A 19,897-nucleotide genomic window follows, 5' to 3' on the forward strand; every position below is an offset into this window, starting at 1 on the left:
TGACTTGTAATATTAAATTGAGAAAAGGTATAGCTAAAATAAATGATTTTGAAGGAATCTGGAAACAGTTCCTAATATTCATGTTTTCTAAGGGAAGTGGGAAACCACCAGCAGAAGAAAGTATGAGATTTTGAAATCAGGAATGAGATCCCGAGGTGGGGGGTGCACTTATATGTTAAGTTTGATTATGTTATGTAGATATGATATTATGTATTCAACATTTATTCAACATTTATGTAGTATGTTGTTTTCTTTAATTGTAATACTGTATGTTTAAGTATTGTAGAAAATAAAAATTTAATAATTATTATTATTATTATTATTATTATTATTATTATTAATAATAATAAAAAAAACACCATGGTGGTTAAGCCAGAAAGCCTTATTCACTGTGGTTAAAGCCATGGTTTAAGGTGTCTTCTGAACACAGCCTGGCTTTCTGGCTTAACCACCGTGGTTTAGTCTTCTGAACCAGGGCCTTTGTCCTGAAAAGTTATTACCCGGAAGTAATTCTTCAGAAACCGCGTGTGGAAGTTTGCCTTCCTGACGAACCGACAAGTATGAAGAGCTGTCAGAAGATGTGCGAGGACCACGGGAAGGCGATTGGGCAAGAATTCTATCCTCCGAGCGGAAGGTGGCGCTGTAGCGTTTCTTGCCGGAAAGGACTTGAGGCGTGAACGGAAGTGCGCAGTGCCGCGATCGCCGCCATTCCACGGTGCCGGAGAGAGGGAGAGGGAGAGGGAGAGGGAGGGAGTGGGACCGGGGCCTCTCGCGCGCTGTCTAGGCGGGCAGTTGGGCTTGTGACCGTTGGTCCGGTCCTTCTCTCCCCCCCTCCCTGTCTCCCACGCGGCAGTTGTTCCTCCCCCCCCCCCCCGCAACCTCTTGCCGGCCCGGAGCAGGCCGCCCTGGCCGCGCCGCCCAGTACTCCCTTCCCTGAAAACTGAGCGGGCGGCGGGCCGGCATGGAGGACAAGAGCTTCACCAAGGAGCTGGACCAGTGGATCGAGCAGCTCAACGAGTGCAAGCAGCTGAGCGAAAGCCAAGTGCGGAGCCTTTGCGAGAAGGTGTGTAACGTAAGCGTTTGGTAAGCGGCTGTAAACAGTCCCGCGTTCAAGAAGCCTCCGGATCCCAGCACCGCCTGGTCCCAAATTTGTGTATGGAAATCAGGGAATGGAGGGCCAGAAAACTACTTAGTTTAATGTCTTGGCTTCCTCCTTTTGCCAGCAGCGCATTGAGATTTTAAAACACGTCTCCGGTGTCGAGGTAACAGTTCTAAGAACGCCGAGGATGGGGAGAATTTTCAGGAAGTTGACCCATTTCCCCGCTGTATAAAAGTACATGAAAGGTTTTGCATATGACATATAAATAAAAGCAGAGGTAGCAATCCAAGTTGGTTTTGTTTTTGCAAAGTTAAAGTTGTGGGGAATTTACGACCATATTTTAACACAGGATTTGAATTGATTTAAAAAAACCACCCCACTTCTTTATTCTGTAGCTGACATCTTCCTGAGAATTCCCTCCCTGTTCGCCCAGGTTACTAGAGCCTGTTTGAAATCCGTGGGGATTTCTGTATAAAGGCAGACATTGAAAACCTTAAGTCAATAAATTTATATACCTTCTCTCTGTTTTCTCAGTCAGTTGATGTGTATGCTTGGAGAGACTGAGGTCATGCAGATGAGGTTGCAGTGGTGGGCAAATGGGTGGAGAGGGAGACAAGACACTACATCTGAGTCTGTCATTTCCCCCTACCAAATCCCCATCTTTTCCTATGCATGTTTAGACAGGGAAAAAAGTCCTACATCTCACAGCTTTCCCCAGCCAGCCATGCTAATTTATGAACAGCCTTGGCATCTGCTGGATCAATAGTGTAAAAATAAGATACTTTGCCACAGTGCAATCATGCATATATAATTTAAAATTAAAATCCACTCTCATATCTTAAATGTGGACTTGCAAAACAGGTATGAAATCCTCTTAGTTAGATTCTAGGAAGCATATTTGCTGTTGCTCTTTCTTGTCTCTAGATCTCTCCCCACTTTTTTTTCTTCCTTTCAAGCATATATAGCAGAAAGTGAAGGCTGGATTGATTGAAAAGTGTTCCTACACAAAGTTCTTGCTTTCACCAAAATATGGACAACAAACTTTTTTTTTTTTTTACTGATAGGCAGAGCATTAAAAGCATGAAGAACTGAAAACATTTCAGAACAGGTGGCACCCTTGCTCTCCCCGACCTTGTAAGCACAGCTGGAGGTGGTTGTGCACTTGGTAGTATTCTGTAGTCCAGCTGATTGACTTTTTGTGACACCTCTCCTGTCAAGGTAGACAGGAGTGTGATCCACATAGCCCAATCTTAAATATGTTTACCCAGAAGTAAACTCCGTTTTACTAGGATTTTCTAGGGTTCATAAATGAAATTCCCTTTATTGAGATGTCAACCAGTGTTATCATCTAGTAATCATAGTGCAGGTTGTGAGATTTATGTCTAAACTAGGCCTTTTTCTCAGGCAAGATATTTTCTCTTCTAGCTTCTGTGCAGTTATCTGGATCTGGTTAAACCCTCCATGGTTTAAATCTAAGACTGCCAGCCTAAACTCCATTACTAGGAAGTGAACATGATGGAGCTTTATTTCTGAATAAACATGCTCAAAATGCTGCTGTAAGCCTACAAGAATTACCTCCGTTTCCATCTTTGATATACTACAGCTGACATAGAAGGTGCAGGGTTTTAAAAGTTTGGCCTTGCTGAAGGATGTGACTTCAACAAGAGTTCTCATAACAGAAGCTTGCATGCACTATTGTGAATATTGACTGGTTCCGATAAAAGATAGTGCTTTACTGACTCTAGCCCCTCCCAAATTTATGGACCTACATGGCTACCTGTTCTTGCGGTACTTTCTGAACCCTTGAACTGACAAATGAAGTGTGTGTATCTGTGATATCATTGCCACAGCCTTCGATGTAACAAAACAGACTAATGGGAGCTACCTTGGTGGTGGCACTCCCATCACTTCATTCTAGAGATATTTGTATCTCGGTAGTTGCGGCTTGGTTTTTTTCACATTTGTTTTAGGAGGTATGTTTGTTTATTTATTTATTTCATTTTTATACCGCCCAATCGCCAAAGCTCTCTAAACCATGTTTTGCTCTAAGAAAAGGAACGAAACATTCTCTAAACCAGTGTCTTTTGGTATAGAAGTATATAGACCTTGAAATTATGAGATTTCTTTCTAACTTGAAAGCTTCAGTATTTTGATATCTATCATCAGGTTAGGCCACTTTTTGAAGATTCCTTTATTTTTTATGTATTTGTTTAGAGTAGATGAACTTTTGGTGTTTCTCAACATGCTTATCATTATTATGAACAAAACAATGCAAATGCCCCAATCAGTATACCTACAAAGTGGCAAAATGTTGCTGTAATTATAGCCAAATTTTGTGTCAGGAATTACTAGTGGATCAATCCTGCAGCCAATTAAAATCTTGCCATAATTTTGGACTATAGTTTTGTGCCAGTGGTAACCAAAGGGTTATCAGCATGCTGTACAGAGAAGTTGTTCCCATTTTGACTCTTGCTGAACCCCTTCCCCCACTTTTTGCCATTCTCTGCTGAGCATTGGCGTTGCCCAATATGATCGTATTACATCTGTTAGTGATAGTTAATGGATGTTGATACTGATTTCCTTGGTTGGCTTAGGATGCTAACATGGTGCCCCTTCTTTGCCCACACAGCAGCTCATGGGGTTGGGCCTTAATATGCCCTACCTGCTCTAGAAAGCTTTCTTCAAATTTTCGCACGTATGAACTGTGGATGTTTAGTATATGCTTTAATTCTGCTATATTTATTAACTTAGTTGGGTGCTTTGCATACTCTTAACATTTCCTAGGGGATTGCCAATAGTGAAGCCATTACTGATACACATTAAATATACCTGAAATGCACTAGTTGAACCTCTATTAACAGTTGATGCTGATTAGCAGCAGTGAAGCCCATTAATAATATCAGCCAGAATGGCCTGACATAAAGCCAGGTGCTAGGCTTCAAGTTTCAAACAAAAGCACGTTTCCTCTGCTTGCTCTGATATTGGGAGCTGGGCCCAGCCCTATGTGCTTTGACAAAACTCTGATTGGAATAAAAGACTTGCATGATGTAAGAGAGCTGCATCGGGGCCTTTGGTGTTTAAAGCATTTTAGTGATACCAGAAGTGTATGTTGGAAAAATATTTCTAAAAGTGCCTTAGATTTTTCAGCCCTTGTTCCCAATAAGTTTCCTAAATGCATTTAAAATGTCTTATTTTTCATTGTCATAACTTCATCATAGATTGTCATAATATCTATTTATAGACAAGAAGTGAGGTTGGGGGAGCATTGAGTTATCGAGGGGCAACTAATTGGTGTTTAAGTGGCTGAGCAGGGATTTGAATGTTATATCTCCTGTGATATTACATGGTATAATATGCAAATCAAGTGGACCACTCTAATGTTCTGTTGCAGCAGTTTTTCTTGAAGTTTATATTAACTTAACTGTGAATGTAATTCATGCAGTTTAGTTTCATATCTAATCAGCTATTTTCTCCCCCCCCCCCCCACTTTATTTTAGGCTAAAGAAATCCTTACAAAAGAATCAAATGTTCAGGAAGTACGTTGCCCTGTTACAGTTTGTGGAGATGTCCATGGTCAATTCCATGACCTTATGGAGCTCTTTAGAATTGGTGGGAAATCGCCAGACACAAACTATCTCTTCATGGGAGACTATGTTGACAGAGGCTACTACTCAGTGGAAACTGTGACTCTTCTTGTGGCATTAAAGGTAATATTTTGTGAGTATGAAACTGAGGGAATGTGAACTCTAATGTATTTTTAGTTTAGAGAGTTTAGTATACATTATTTGCAAATGCATATTTTGCAAATCACTTGGAGCATAATGGTATAACCGGTTGATGGATTGCTACATACATTGTGTGTTCATTCTCTATGGCTAGGTGCGCTACCCAGAACGCATTACAATTCTAAGAGGCAACCATGAAAGCAGACAGATCACACAAGTGTACGGCTTCTATGATGAATGTCTACGGAAATATGGAAATGCCAATGTTTGGAAGTATTTCACAGATCTGTTTGATTATCTTCCTCTTACAGCTCTAGTAGATGGGCAGGTAAGATACTCTTGTTTCGCTTGTGCGATATCACCAGATAATAGTAAATGAAGGTTGCATCCTCTAAACCTTGGTATCGTATTCCTCACTGCTGCTAAAAATCCTCCAAAAAAGGATGCAGATGTATGAAAGGGCAATGGAACTCAGACAGTTCCCTATTCCATCCCATGTGTGGGTTTGCTTGGTTGGTGGTACTAATACTGTCATGTATTATGACTTAAATTGCATGTCTTGAGTTCAAATTGTCAGTTGTAAAAAAAAAAGTTCTAAAAAGAGTCTTCCTTTCAGACTCTGTTGGTGTGTTGTTGTTGTTGTTTTTTGATCCACAGTAAAAAATGCCCATTATGTAGGATGTAAGATTTTTCATTCTGAAAAAAGGCTAGCTTTTTGTGCTCCAAATTTAAATTGAATGGAAATCGGATACAGATGTGATTCTGTTGGAGTTTTATTTGTTGAAATGGCCCTGCGCTAGAACAAGAAAACAATGCAGCCCTAGAATGACTTCTCTCTGCCTTCCCCAATCTAATCTGGTGCCTGCAAATGTTTTGAATTAAAACTCCTATAATTTTGTAAACCAAAATATCTGAAGGGCACCATAACATGTAAATAGAACGGGGTTGTTGAAATCCCATGAAACTAGTGATACTTTTTCATGTTTTCCCCACCATGCTGTTAAATTGGATGTCCTTGAAACTTGATTATGCGTCCTAATTAATATTACGCTATTAATATTATGAGAATGAGCCTCAGCAAGCCTTGTGTTTGTTCACTCCTCTCTCCTCTGGCCCAACCACAACGAGGTGATTGGAAGCTTTGACTTCTGTTTTAGATTAACCGCAGTTTGCCATGTTTTTGAACTCAGACATTAGTGGGGGAAAGCCAACTTCATAAATTATGGTTTGAAGTTGGCTTGTTTAAACAAACCATAGTTAATATTCAGCATCGTTTTCCCAGGTTACACCGATATGGCAAGCTGTGGTTATTCTATAATGGGAAGTGAAAGCTTCCAAATGCCTTGCATCAGGAGCTGGGGCCCGGGGTTATACAATTATGAAGTTTGCTGCTGCTTTTTTTGTAATTCTAAATTGGTTTAGCATGACATCCAAAGCTGTCCACTGAAAAAAGTATTTCTGATCTTCATTAGACATTTTTGTTATTTCCTCTCCCAGTTTTTGCTCAGGGAGAGATCAACATACACAAACAATCATGGGGTTAACAAACCATGGGCTATTTGTGAGTGGGTGTGTTGATTCCCGCCCACTTGCTGGCTTCCACTTCTAATTACCACAGGAACACTCTGTTCCTGGTTTGTTTCATGACATCTGAACCTGGAATGCTGAGTTGTTTGGTTAACTTTGGGTGTTTTAACCCCAGAGTTTCCGCATTCAGATGTCATGAAACAGAGAGCTTTGGCTATTGGGTGGTATAGAAATCCAATAAAGCAATCCTTCCCACCAGCCTAAACAGTTTCCTTAATTTCTTTTTATTTTCTCCCTCTTCCCTCCACATCCACTTTTCCTTGTGTGTCATGTCTTTTTTAGAATGTAAGCCTGAGGGTAGGGACTGTTTTCTTTATTGATACATTGTAAGCCGCTCCGAGAGCCTTTTGGCTGAGGTGTGGGATAAAAATAAATAAATAAATAAACAAACAAACTTGGAATGGGGCATTCCTGGGTTGTGAGTTGAAAGTGGGAACTTGTGAGAGGCAGTGTGCGCCCATGTGCCCCCACCAATCCAAGAATTGGCCGTGATATGCAAGTCAGGTCTGGCTCATTGTCAAAACGCAAGTTGGGTCAAGTAGCAAGGTTAATTGGCTCTAGATATCAACAGATAACTCGGGAGTTGATGTTAGTCTTTAGAAAAGGAAGTGTACCACCTCCTGGTAATACACATAATTTCTTCCTGCTTTTCTTCCTTATTCAGATATTCTGTCTCCATGGAGGTCTTTCTCCATCTATAGATACACTGGATCATATCAGAGCTCTTGATCGTCTGCAGGAAGTTCCACACGAGGTAACATAAAAATGCATTACGACTTCATAGAGGTATTGTTGGGCTTGTATCAAAAGATACAAGGTACTGTATTGTACGTTTGTTAGAATTGAAGCAGGCCATTGAAACTACTGGGGCGGCATTCATTGAACAAACAAAAAATGTCTGGAAAAGTGGGGGAGCACAAATGCTGCTCCCTCCCTTCCAGCATGAGCCCAGCTGCGCCTTGGATGAGGCAGATCTGGGCCCTTGGGTCTCCCTTAGGATAGTGGTAAGATTGTTCTGTTAATTTAATGTGTACTTGGTACATTGCTACAGCAGATTTTTTTTTCAAAGACCAGGATTTAGGAAACTTTCTGAGGCAGAGATTTCACAAATCTTTCCTTGAAGTTATGAAACTGGAGCCTTCTTCAGAATAATTTTCATCAGGATTTAGCAGCTGCATTGTCTCGTACAAATTAAATTATTCTGCCTGTTTGTGAATTATAACCAGGATGTTCATGTATTACTAGAAAATAACTACTTTAATTGCTTTAGAACGGGGGTCGACAACTTAGGGTAGTCGGGGGCGGGGCAATTTACAGCCCCTGGAACCCCCGCTGTTCCTGCTACTTCACCACCACCAGCAAACTAATTCACCAACAGCAAACTATTACAGGGACCTAAGGACCACACTTAGCTTGAAAACAAGCCAAATTTTGCACTTTTGAATCTACATAGTGGTTTGCTACCAAATTTTGACAGCAAACTGCAGGTTTTTGTGTTGGAGCCCTGCCACATTTCAGCAGTGCAGGGGTGGCGGGGCTACACTCAAGGCCATGGAGGGCTACATGTTGCCCAATGTGCTTTCAGAAAGTTGAGATTGTTCCTATAGCCTGGCTTTGAAATTTTATTGCACAACAGTGCAGAAGCTTGAAGTTATCAAGCGTATGTGAGGTTTCTGTGTGAGAGATCGGCCTGTGAACCAGACCTAGTATGCTGATGACATCCAGCTCCATTTCTCTGCAACATGTGAGTCAGGAGAGGTTTGTGCAGATTCTGAATCAGTGCCTAGATGCAGACATGGGCTGGATGAGGGCCAATAAACTGAAACTGAATCCTGATAGGACAGAGACTTTATGAGTGGGTGAGTCCCCAGGTCCAGGAACAGCATTGTTTATCTTTTCTGGGTGGGGTTGCACTCCCTCTGGGGGAGCAGGTACATAGCTTGGCGATGCTCCTGGATCCATCTCTTGTCATTGGAGGCCCAGGTGACTTCAGTAGCTTGGAATGTCCATGATAACTCCACTTGTTTCTGGATAGGGTTAGTTTAGCCACCGTAGTTCATGTAGTGGTAACCTCACAAATAGATTACTGTAGGCTTGCTTTTGTGCCTTGTTTGGAAGCCATAGCCAGTGCAGAATGCTGCACTGGCTGTTCAGTGGGATACCTGGCCATGTAACACATTACACACTGGCTGTCCATTAGCTACCAAGTCATGTTTTAAGTTTTTGCCGTACAAAGCTCTAAATAACTCGGAACCAGGATTAGAAATGTAAAATTTCCGTAAATTTTGAAGCCATGGGAAAAAAACCGTTGTTTTTTCCTTTTCATTTTTTGGGAGGGGGGAACAGAATTTTTTGGGAAAAATTGAAAAAAGATGCAATATTGGCACTTTTTACAGATTGAAAGTCACTTTGTTACTTTAGGAACATAAAATGTAATTATGTCCAAGTTGGCTTGTCATAAGATTATAACTTGTGGTATATTAGAAGTACAGTGTATTCAAACAATTATTACAAATTGACTTTTTTAAAGTTTTAATTTTTTTTGTAACTAAACAAGCTCCTGAACTGTAAGGAACCTCTTTGGTTTAGCCTGTTTAGGCAAAAACAATTTTAAAAAAACTAGAAGAAACCATAACATTAGTAACAAAGAAAATTATTTATGTCTCTGCTAGTCCTCCACAGTGTCAAGCAGACATAAAGATCCCATTCCCATGAAAAGAACTGAGTTAAATGGGGACCAAGATTCAATGAATATGCAAGAAATTTAATCAGACTCATTTCCTGAGTTATAGCGATCACTATCAGTTTCAGTCTCTGCTTCAATGGCAGTGCTGCCCCCTAGAGGCAGAAATGCATCTTGCTCTTGCATTTGAGAGTTGTCTCAGTTTGCAACCTAGGACTTGCTTGTCTTTGGTGCACAGAAATTGTGATAATCTGATACTGTACATAGCTTTCAGAAATCATTTGGAGAAGTAAATATCTGAACACCTTGTCTTAAACATTTTATTCATCATGCTAAAATAAAACATTCCATAATCTATTTTTCTTCATTTTTTGGAAAGAAAAAATGCCCCCCCCCCAATTTTCCTGGGGTTTTTTCTGGGCCTTCACATTTCTAAACAGGATACCTACCAAACAGCCTTCCCCTATATATACCCAATCGACCCTTAAGATCATCAGAGGTGGAGTTGATTGTTCCACAACCAATAGAAAGTCACCACATAAAAGTGGGCCCACCCTGTGGAACACCTTCCTCTGTGTGTTTCAGGAGGCAGAAAATTTGTGTTTTAAATTTCTCCTATACTTGTTTAGGCAGGCTTTCTCTGGCTTATAAACTGATTGTCATGCTCCTGGTCCATTTTACTGTTTTTGGTGTTGCTTCTTTTATGTATTAGCTTTGTTATTGTTAGTAATTGTTCACTAATAGAATATTTTAAACAGTGATTTTTAATATTTTTATATGTAAATAAATAATAAAGTTCGCCGCACTTTTTTTTATTGGGTTGGATCCAGCTAAGCCAGCCTTCCTCAACCTGGGGTGCTCCAGATGTGTTGGACTACAACTCCCAGAATGCCCCAGCAGCTGGCTGGGGCATTCTGGGAGTTGTAGTCCAACACATCTGGAGCGCCCCAGGTTGAGGAAGGCTGAGCTAAGCAGTCCCTAACGGGCCTGGCAGAAGCTGGATTCCACATTCTCTTTCTCCTGGAAGCCACACCCACCCACACCCCTCCTCCATGGGTCAAAGGACTCTTCTGAGTGGTGTGGGCTGTGATGAAGGGGGCAGAGGGCAGCTTGGAAAGCAATTACAAGGAAATTCTCAAACCTGCCACACAGTGGGATAGCTTGACTAACAAATACACAAATCCCTGTAGTTGTAGGTAGTTTCCAATCATCCTGGAAGAATGTGAATCATAAAGTGATGCTGATGTCATCTCAAGCTTACTAGATGAGTCAGTTCTGAGACTGTGCATTGCTTTCATAATGGAAGGGTATGCAGCCATTAAATAAAACATTGCATTTATATGTATGTATCTAAAATTATGCCCATTTGCTTTGTATGCAAGAGCTGATCTTGCAGGATACTGGCACCCGTCAGCTGTTCTCTTGAATTCTGCTTCCTTTACTATACAGTTTCGGTGGTTCTTCTTTTGAATGCATTGTTAGTTCTCAAGCTCTTGGCTGTTTTTCTGCTGGCTGCCTTGTTGATCCTTTCAATCTAGTTTTCTTTCTTCATTTCAAGTGAAACTTGTATTCCCAAAAAATGTAGAGGGCACCAGGTTGGGGAAGGTTTGTCTACCGGCAGAGTAGGGGCCCAAATCTAGTCCTTCAGAGTTCCTCAGCTGGACATACCCCCTTTCCCCCAACCACCAATTGTCGGGTATTTTCCTGGGTTTTGTGCAGTTTCTCCCATTTGAAAATGTTGAAGTGCTCTTTTAAGGGTTAATTACTGGCACTAAGAGCTTTACACTAAAATAAGTTGATATTTTTTGTATCTTGGCCCTTTTAGCTTTGGCCGTGCCCAGTTTGCCTTTACCCCCCCCCCCCCCCCGGAATGCCTCCCCCCCAAAAGTTCTCTGAAATTGAACTCAAAATATAAAATTATATTATGTAGCCAATAGGTTAAAACATGTAGCAGAAGGTATGATAGGAGTAGGAGATTTGAGTTGGATGGAGGATAAAACAAGAATGGAAAAAGATTGGAATTTGGAAAATATATTTTTAAAGAAGGCAATAAAAAATGGGGTGAAGAAATAGGAAACCCTCTTTTAAGGTTTCACTGGGAAATATGTCGAATGTATAAAAAGGAGTTACTCTCGAGTATATCTCCATTAACACCTGTGATGTTAAGGAATTTCCCAGGAAATTTAAAGGATAGTTTGAGTAAAATCTTAATAGAGAAAAATAGAATGAGATTAAAAAATTGGTTAAGCGAGATGAACACTTGTGAAAAATTATAAGAGGTGTTAAAGGGGAAGAATTTAACCTGGTTAAATTATTGGCAATTGGAACAATGGACGAAGAAATGGTTAAGAGATAATGGTGAATGCAGAGAATTGACAAAATTTAAGGAGCTGATTGTTAAAAAAGAAAAGGAAAAGGGAGAAAATAAAGGGATAAAAGGTTTAACGAGTGGAATATATAGAATATTGGTTGGGAAGGGGGAGATGGAGAATATGGGAAAGATGGTTTGGGAAACAGATTTGATGGTACAGATAGGGCAACAGAGTTGGGAGGGAATATGGAGACAAAGAGTGTTGAGAAACATGTCGGTGAGAATTAAAGAAAATTATTATAAAATTTTATGGAGGTGGTATCTAACCCCAGTGAGATTAAATAAAATAAATAAGCTGTATTCAGCAAATTGTTGGAGAGGTTGTGGGAAAAAAGGAACGTATTTACATATGTGGTGGGAATGCGAATATGTACAAAAATTGTGGAAAATGGTGTTTAATGAGATAAAAGAAATTGTTGGAATGGAGATTGAAGAGACACCTAGTGTGGCATTACTATCATTATATGGAGATTTAAAGTGTAATAAAGAAATTAAAGAATTGATAACAAATTTGCTGACATCTAGGAACTGGAAGGTTCAAGGAGATTATCGTATTGAAGAATGGTATAAGGAAATTTGGGATATTGCCATTAATGATAAATTGACATGTAATATAAAAGTAAGAAGAGGCATAACAAATATGAATGAATTTGAGGGAATTTGGAAACAGTTCCTGGTATATGTGTTCTCTAAGGGAAGTGGAAAACCACCACCAGAAGAAGTAAGGGCAGCTGAACGCCTTTGGCGTAAGACCAGGGACCGGGCAGACTTTGTCCATTACAAATTTGTACTTTCCTCTTTCTCTTCTGCCATCTCACTGGCCAAACAGCAGTACTACTCAACGCTGATCCAGTCAAATGCTAGGCATCCTCAGCGGCTCTTTGCGTCCTTCAATTCTCTTCTGAAGCCTAATCCGCCATCTCTCCCCGCCTCTCTGTCTGCTAACAACTTTGCCTCTTTTTTCAATGCTAAAATCCAAACTATCCGCTCTGATCTGGCCAGCTCTGCTCCTCTTCCAGTTCCTGTTCCTCATCTGTCAGCTCCTCCTGCAAATTTCTCTGCGTTTCCTTCGGTCTCTGCGGATGAACTGTCTACAATACTGCGCTCTTCGAAGCCTTCCACTTGTTCTCGTGATCCGATTCCTTCTCGCGTCTTTATTAATCTTATTCCTGCTATCCTCCCTTCCTTGCTACATATTATTAATCTTTCTCTGTCCTCTGGTTCATTTCCTTCTGCTTTTAAACATGCTACAGTCTCTCCCATTCTCAAGAAACCTACTCTTGATAGGCTATCTCTGTCTAACTACCGACCTGTCTCTTTGTTGCCGTTTGTTTCAAAGATCCTGGAGCGTGCGGTCTACTCTCGCTGTCTTGACTTTCTTTCTAGTAACTCTGCTTTGGATCCATTTCAATCTGGATTCCGTCCTCTGCATTCCACCGAAACAGCCCTTACTAAGATCACCAATGATCTCCTTACTGCCAAGTCTAAGGGCCATTATTCCGTTCTTATTCTCCTTGATCTAACTGCAGCCTTTGACACGGTTGATCATGATCTTCTCTTAGATTCCCTTCATGACCTTGGATTTTGTGGCTCTGTCTATAACTGGTTTGCCTCCTATCTAGCGGGTCGCTCTTTCAGCGTGTTGACTAATGGCAGCTCGTCTTCCTCCTTTCCCCTTTCAGTAGGGGTTCCGCAAGGCTCGGTGCTTGGCCCGTTGTTGTTTTCCTTATACATGTTGCCCTTGGGCAAGCTTATTCAATCTCATGGTCTCCAATATCATCTGTACGCCGATGATACACAACTATATCTGTCATCTCCGGAACTTTCTCCTGATGTTCACGATCGTATCTCGGCATGTCTTTCAGATATCTCAGCTTGGCTGCTTCATCGTCGCTTGAAGCTTAACATGGCAAAGACTGAATTGCTTGTTTTTCCTCCTAAACCTTCTCCTCATCTCTCATTCTCTCTTACTGTCAATGATGTTACGCTTACTCCGGTCAAGGAAGCTCGTAGCCTTGGCTTTATCTTCGACTCCTCGCTCTCCTTTATTCCTCATATTGAGGCAGTAGCTAAATCTTGTCGATTTTTCCTGTATAATATTGCCAAGATTCGATCATTTTTGTCTGTCTCTTCTGCCAAGACGCTTGTTCATGCACTGGTTATTTCACGGTTGGACTACTGCAACCTTCTTCTCTCTGGCCTTCCTTCTTCTCACATCAGCCCGTTGGTTTCTGTTCACCACTCTGCCGCAAAGATCATCTTCTTAGCACACCGCTCCGACCATGTTACTCCGCTTCTGAAATCTCTTCATTGGCTTCCAATTCACTTCAGAATCCAATATAAACTTCTCCTGTTAACCTTCAAAGCTTTTCACGGTCTAGCTCCTTCCTATCTCTCCTCTCTCATCTCACACTATTGCCCCGCTCGTGCTCTTCGCTCCTCTGATGCCATGTTTCTCGCCTGCCCAAGGGCCTCTACTTCCCTTGCTCGGCTTCGTCCATTTTCGTCTGCTGCCCCTTACGCCTGGAACGCTCTTCCAGAACATTTGAGAACTACAAGTTCAACCACAGCTTTTAAAGCTCAACTAAAAACTTTTCTTTTTCCTAAAGCTTTTAAAACTTGATGTTGTGCAGACTTCTACTGTTACTTTCTACTGTTAGTTTTTCCCTACCCTGTGCCTGCTTACCCTTCCCTGTACCTGTTGGCATTCTCTTCCCCTCCTTATTGTTTTACTATGATTTTATTAGATTGTAAGCCTATGCGGCAGAGTCTTGCTATTTACTGTTTTACTCTGTACAGCACCATGTACATTGATGGTGCTATATAAATAAATAATAATAATAATAATAATAATAATAATGAGATTTTGGAAGCAGGAATAGATCCCAAAGGGTGAAGGGGAGCAATTGTATTGTATTGTATTGTTTGATTATGAATATTGATAAAATACAAATGTTAACAGTTGAGCAAATCTATGTAATTTTTTTTCCTTTTGATTGATTGCTTTAATGTGATGTTGATGTATTTTAATTAGTGTTAATAAAAAAAATATATATAAAAAAATGAAATTGAACTCAGCCCTCAGGCTGACAGAGGCTCCCTACCCATGGTCTACCACGGACGTTCAGTTATATTTACTTCTGATCTTTTGTTCCTCTTTGTCAGATTTTTTTTTTACTTGTATTAAAACTCAGCTGGTCCCTCCCTTTTGTGTCTGACTGTTGCTGGTTGAAATGTGGGTTTTGTTTCAGTTTCTCTTCTCTCCCCCCCCCCCCCATGTCTATTCCATTAGTAAAATCATTTTCTAAGCTTCTTATCACTTCTAAGATTCATTCTTTCTGTTGTTGTTTTATACTTGAATTGTCTTAATTTTGTAAACCACCCAGAGAGCTTCGGCTATTGGGCGGTATAGAAATGAAATAAATAAATAAATGAATTGATACTGCCCACTTCTTAGTTTACACTCTGGGCAGCATCCAGAGTCACATAAGTGGATTCCATCTGTAGTCAGTCCCCTGCACCCTCCCAGATTTCCTCCATGGGATTCCCCCAACTTTCTGGAGTAGATTTGGGGCGAACGGCTGCAGGGAGAGGGGGAATCCATTCTGCCAGCTGTACCCTTTCCTTTGGTGACAGAGACAGTTGGATACAATCCTCTGATTTTATCTCTGGGATAAAGGATACTTGGGTGTCAATTTCAATTTTTCCAGATTTATTTCATACTGTATAAGCTTTTTATATTATATACAAAATGCAATAGACTTAAGATTTTTAGATTACCTTTTAAAGTAGTAATTAGCTGTTCTTATGTAATGGAGATCTATACATACATTTCTTTGAACAGGGCCCAATGTGTGATCTCCTGTGGTCTGATCCAGATGATCGTGGTGGCTGGGGGATTTCTCCACGTGGTGCTGGCTACACATTTGGTCAAGATATTTCTGAAACATTTAACCATGCCAATGGGCTTACATTGGTGTCTCGTGCTCATCAACTTGTAATGGAGGTATAATTATTATGTTGTATGTACCATCTGACGATTATCCTTGGAAGTATTCTGTGCTTGTAAGCCACAAAAAATATTCTACGTAGGAGCAAATTTAAATTAGTATAGTATTCTTCAACAAGAATAATTTAGCTGTGATTCTAAGTGAATTATTTGTCAGAAGTACGTGGTTTCATTATTTATCTTTGCTCATCTGTTCAACAGTCCTGAAATACATATGACTGACTCTAGTTTAGTGTAATTTTAATGTCTAGCCTTAAGAGAAAACATCAAGTGGATAAACAGGCACCTTTCCTTTTTCCATTAGAGGAGATAGTCAGTGGTAAGCATTTGATAATATGCACACGTGATAAAGGCTGATGTCATTAAAACATTCTCTTTACGCTGTTGCTAAAGTTTTGTTTAGGAAGACATAAACAATTAAGCAGTTGCTTGAGTCTTTTTATTGAAACCATTTCCCCCCCTACTGCAGGGCTACAACTGGTGTCATGATCGGAATGTGGTCACCATTTTCAGTGCACCCAATTATTGTTACCGCTGTGGGAACCAGGCTGCTATCATGGAACTAGATGACACTTTAAAATATTCCTTGTAAGAAATACTTATTTTATCTTGCGGGAAGAGGGTGGTCCAAGGGAACAATTTTTCTGCTCTTGTGTTAAGTATTCCTGTATTTTATGGAAAGTAAGCACAGCACTTTGCAATATTAACTCTATGGAATGCCTGATATTGTTCATCAAGGGAAAGATCAAGAAAATATGAGTATCTTTGTAACTTGGATGTTGGAAAATGCTTTTTAAAGCATAACTTTGAGAAGGCAAGACAACAGTTTATCTAAGAACACCCCCCCCCCCGGTTAGTGTTTGTCCATAACAAATAATGAAGTTGGGGCAGAATTCTAAACAAATAATGGTGATATCCAATGGCAGAATGGCCTTTGTGGAAGCTGAATTCCCCTGCAACTCTCAGAAGCCCCCTCCAAGTGACCCTGCTGAATTGGGTGGGCTGAGGCAGGATCCCTGAAAATCAGGCAGAGAGTGAAGTGTGGGAAACAATACTGACTAAAACTCTTATGGTATCTTCTATTGTAGTTAGTTCACAATACTGTTTCCCTTTTATGGTTCATTGTTGCCAATAAGAAATTCTCACTGTGGTGCTTCTCACAAAGTTTAGTGGGGGGGAAATAGGGTATTGTCTATTCAAACAAGCACACACATTTTTAAGTTCTGTTGATATCTTCAACTTTGGCAAGCCTGAAATAGAATCATAGAATAGCAGAGTTGGAAGGGGCCTATAAGGCCATCGAGTCCAACCCCCTGCTCAATGCAGGAATCCACCCTAAAGCATTCCTGACAGAGGGTTGTCCAGCTGCCTCTTGAAGGCCTCTAGTGTGGGAGAGCCCACAACCTCCCTAGGTAACTGATTCCATTGTCGTACTGCTCTAACAGTCAGGAAGTTTTTCCTGATGTCCAGCTGGAATCTGGCTTCCTGTAACTTGAGCCCGTTATTCCGTGTCCTGCACTCTGGGAGGATCGAGAATAGATCCTGGCCCTCCTCTGTGTGACAACCTTTTAAGTATTTGAAGAGTGCTGTCATGTCTCCCCTCCATCTTCTCTTCTCCAGGCTAAACATGCCCAGTTCTTTCAGTCTCTCTTCATAGGGCTTTGTTTCCAGACCCCTGATCATCCTGGCTGCCCTCCTCTGAACTACCTTCATTAGCTTGATGGCCTTCATTAGCAGGAGTAGCACATACATTGTGTGTGTGTGCGTGTGCATGCATGCACACTTACAGGCTCAGGCCTTTTGTTTCTAATGAAAATGTCTCAGCTGAAAGCAAAGCACCTAATTGCTTTTTTCCTCCCAACAGTCTTCAGTTCGATCCAGCGCCTCGTCGTGGAGAGCCTCATGTTACTCGCCGTACCCCAGACTACTTCCTATAAAAAAAAATCTCTTCCTTGGCCTGGCCTTGAGCAGTAATAGTACACCTGGCATTTTTTTTTGAAAAGCAACAATCTATAAGTTGAGGTCTGTCTGAGCATAAAGCCTCTTCATGGACCAAACTGTGCCATAATGAGGATGAGCAGCTTTGAGCACAACTTAAGACTGACTTCAGTATACTAATCAATCCTTTATCAACCAGTCCAACAGCCAGTTTGCCTGCTGTAACTGTAGTAATTGTTCTCTTCTGGACTGTTCAAAGAGGAAAGGTAACTAATTCTCATCTCCCTTTCATGCTTACTTGTACATTTTAGTTGTAGTGTTTAACTGGCATGTATTAACATTTTGAAATTTAAGGAAAATGCACAAACTAACTTCCCTCTTAAGCCTATTGCCCTCTTATTTTATTGACATAAGTAACTTAACTGGAGAAAAAGTCCTCACGGGGAGTATGTTGTCCTAAGGTTTCCCTCCATTTAAACTAGATTACTGTTCTGTGTTGATTCTTTTTTCTTTCTGTATATTTGTCATGAAAGTGCTTGCATCTTATTTGATGTATTTGAACAAATAAACTTGCAGATCATTATTCCAAACAGATGGGTATGCTGAAATAGAACAATTCGTCACACACAAACACGATTCGTTGCAGGAGATGATCAGTTGCCAAAATACTGGCTCAGGGTTTGTTTGCCATAAATATCTGGTAAGGCACTTGTAGACACCATTCTGCTTCTTTTGATAGCTACACAGATGTAGCAAGAGACTGCTTATTTCAGTCAGTTTCATACTGGAATAAAGGCAATAGCTACATTTCTTAGCACAGTTTCTTCTAGTTAATCTCGTTGTCTCATCATCAAAAAGTATCTGCAAGTATTTTTCAGACTGCATGTTTTGATGACATACAAATTGTGTACAGAAATGAGTAAGTGAGTCTTACAGGTGGCTGAAGAAGAAATGCCATACCGAAGTAAACATGCACATCTTACCTTCCCAGCAAACATTTCTCCCCTCCTTTTCCATTCTCCCTCCTTTTCATCCTAGTAAGGTTTATGACCGAATAGGAATTCACTTGCTCAGTACACTTTTACAGAATGTAGTGCTAGCTTCCTGTAATGAAAATCTAGCTATTTTTATGGTTGCAAAGATAAATGTGTTGGTAATGTCTGCTGGATTTTAATTCTAGAAGAGTGCCTGGATATGACTTCAAGGGGCAGAGGGTAGAGAGATTTGGTGCCCTGTATAGTTAGTGTCTTACTCCCTTATGATGATCAGAACAAATAAAGCAAAACTAGAAATATGTTGCAACTTTAGCTCCCTGCAGAATGTGGGTTAGTACATAACTCTGCCTATTTTTTCATCATTCTTGTTTCATTGTGCACTCAGCTCTCCAGTTTTATCTGTTGCTTCCTAGCTTTTACTTTTTCATACCCTGTCACTTGGTTAAATGCAAAGGATGGATGAACAGTTTAACTGAAGGATAGTTGCTGAAAAGCGAGCTTATCTGAGGACTGAATGATCGTTCTGTTCTCTCAACACAGCAAGAACCACTGGTTTAAAATCACTTTTATTATTTCAAATATTAATCATGACCAAGTATATAGGTCTCAATGACAGCACTGGTTTTCCAGGACTTGTCTGCAGGTAAGTATTCCCGTCAGTGTGAAGTAGCAGTAAAAAAAAAAAAAAGTAGCATGATTGAAATCTTGGCTTGAGTCACAAGGAAGAAAAAACATGACTCTGTGAAGATTAGTTCTTACCATCCGGCAACACATTTTTGGAAGCATCACCTTGTTAACGAAGTGTAACTAGCTCTTCTGAAGAAGTTGGGTGAATGGCCACAGTCTGGTCAAAGTCCGCCTTCGTTGCTCCCATTTTGACAGCCACTGCAAAGCCTTGCAGCATTTCATCACATCCCAGCCCTTGCATATGAAGTCCTACCACCTTAAAACACAGGAAGCACAAACATGTTAAACAGAGAGCATCAATTACCTTATTTCATATTCCCCAAGCCAGAACCTTTGTAAACTTATACAAAGATTTTTTTCTCAACTCCTGCTTTTCCACACTAGGAAATAATAGGGTACATTCTGCTTCATGCCAACATGTATTGCTAGATAGATTTTATATCATCCTCATTTCCTTATCTTCAACAGATTGAGTTTATGTGGCAGCAGAATCTTTACTCTTCCATACTTTACTCACCTTCTCCTGTTTAGTGACACAGACAAGTTTCATCAAACATTTTGTTTTCCTTTTAGTTACGGCATGGTACATCGGGATAAAGGAAGTTGTATAGGTTTTCACATTCTCTGCCCCATATGAGGCTATCGCTTCCGCTGGAATGAATATTAAAACACAAATATAACTGTTTGAAACCAAAGCAGTTCATGTTTAAACCATGTTTGCCTTTTGAAGATAATATTTAAAAAACAATTGTATAGGCTGTTGGGGAAGTATTATAGAGTTGGGAGGGACTTTGGAAGTATTA

At 40.5% G+C, this 19,897-nt stretch overlaps 2 protein-coding genes across 2 annotated transcripts in view; one reads left to right on the forward strand and one right to left on the reverse strand.

The window, feature by feature from the left end:
- The first annotated feature begins 724 nt into the window (after window positions 1–724).
- PPP2CB (protein phosphatase 2 catalytic subunit beta) lies at window positions 725–18,002 on the forward strand. The gene is made up of 7 exons (XM_063129036.1): window positions 725–1,063; window positions 4,597–4,806; window positions 4,979–5,152; window positions 7,076–7,165; window positions 15,310–15,471; window positions 15,944–16,062; window positions 17,339–18,002. The coding sequence occupies exons 1-7, from the start codon at window positions 962–964 to the stop codon at window positions 17,409–17,411; spliced, it is 930 nt and encodes a 309-aa protein (XP_062985106.1). The 5' UTR covers window positions 725–961; the 3' UTR covers window positions 17,412–18,002.
- A 955-nt stretch (window positions 18,003–18,957) lies between these two features.
- GSR (glutathione-disulfide reductase) overlaps window positions 18,958–19,897 on the reverse strand; it is a 32,608-nt gene continuing 31,668 nt past the window's right edge. Inside the window, exons 12-13 of the mRNA XM_063129035.1 lie at window positions 19,612–19,745; window positions 18,958–19,350 (exon numbers count right to left, since the gene is read on the reverse strand). Coding sequence (XP_062985105.1) covers window positions 19,201–19,350; window positions 19,612–19,745 — 284 coding nt within the window. The 3' untranslated portion in view covers window positions 18,958–19,200. The remainder of the gene's footprint in view (window positions 19,351–19,611; window positions 19,746–19,897) is intronic.

The sequence above is a fragment of the Elgaria multicarinata genome, chromosome 6 (assembly GCF_023053635.1).
Source record: "Elgaria multicarinata webbii isolate HBS135686 ecotype San Diego chromosome 6, rElgMul1.1.pri, whole genome shotgun sequence".
In the NCBI taxonomy this organism is placed as follows: Eukaryota; Metazoa; Chordata; class Lepidosauria; order Squamata; family Anguidae; genus Elgaria; species Elgaria multicarinata.

Excerpts from the sequence above, each read along its gene's own strand:
- PPP2CB (XM_063129036.1), top strand. The coding sequence starts at position 962 with ATGGAGGACAAGAGCTTCACCAAGGAGCTGGACCAGTGGATCGAGCAG. Across the intron at positions 1,064-4,596 it reads TGCGGAGCCTTTGCGAGAAG|GCTAAAGAAATCCTTACAAA; the intron begins GTGTGTAACGTA and ends ACTTTATTTTAG. Across the intron at positions 15,472-15,943 it reads CTCATCAACTTGTAATGGAG|GGCTACAACTGGTGTCATGA; the intron begins GTATAATTATTA and ends CCCCTACTGCAG.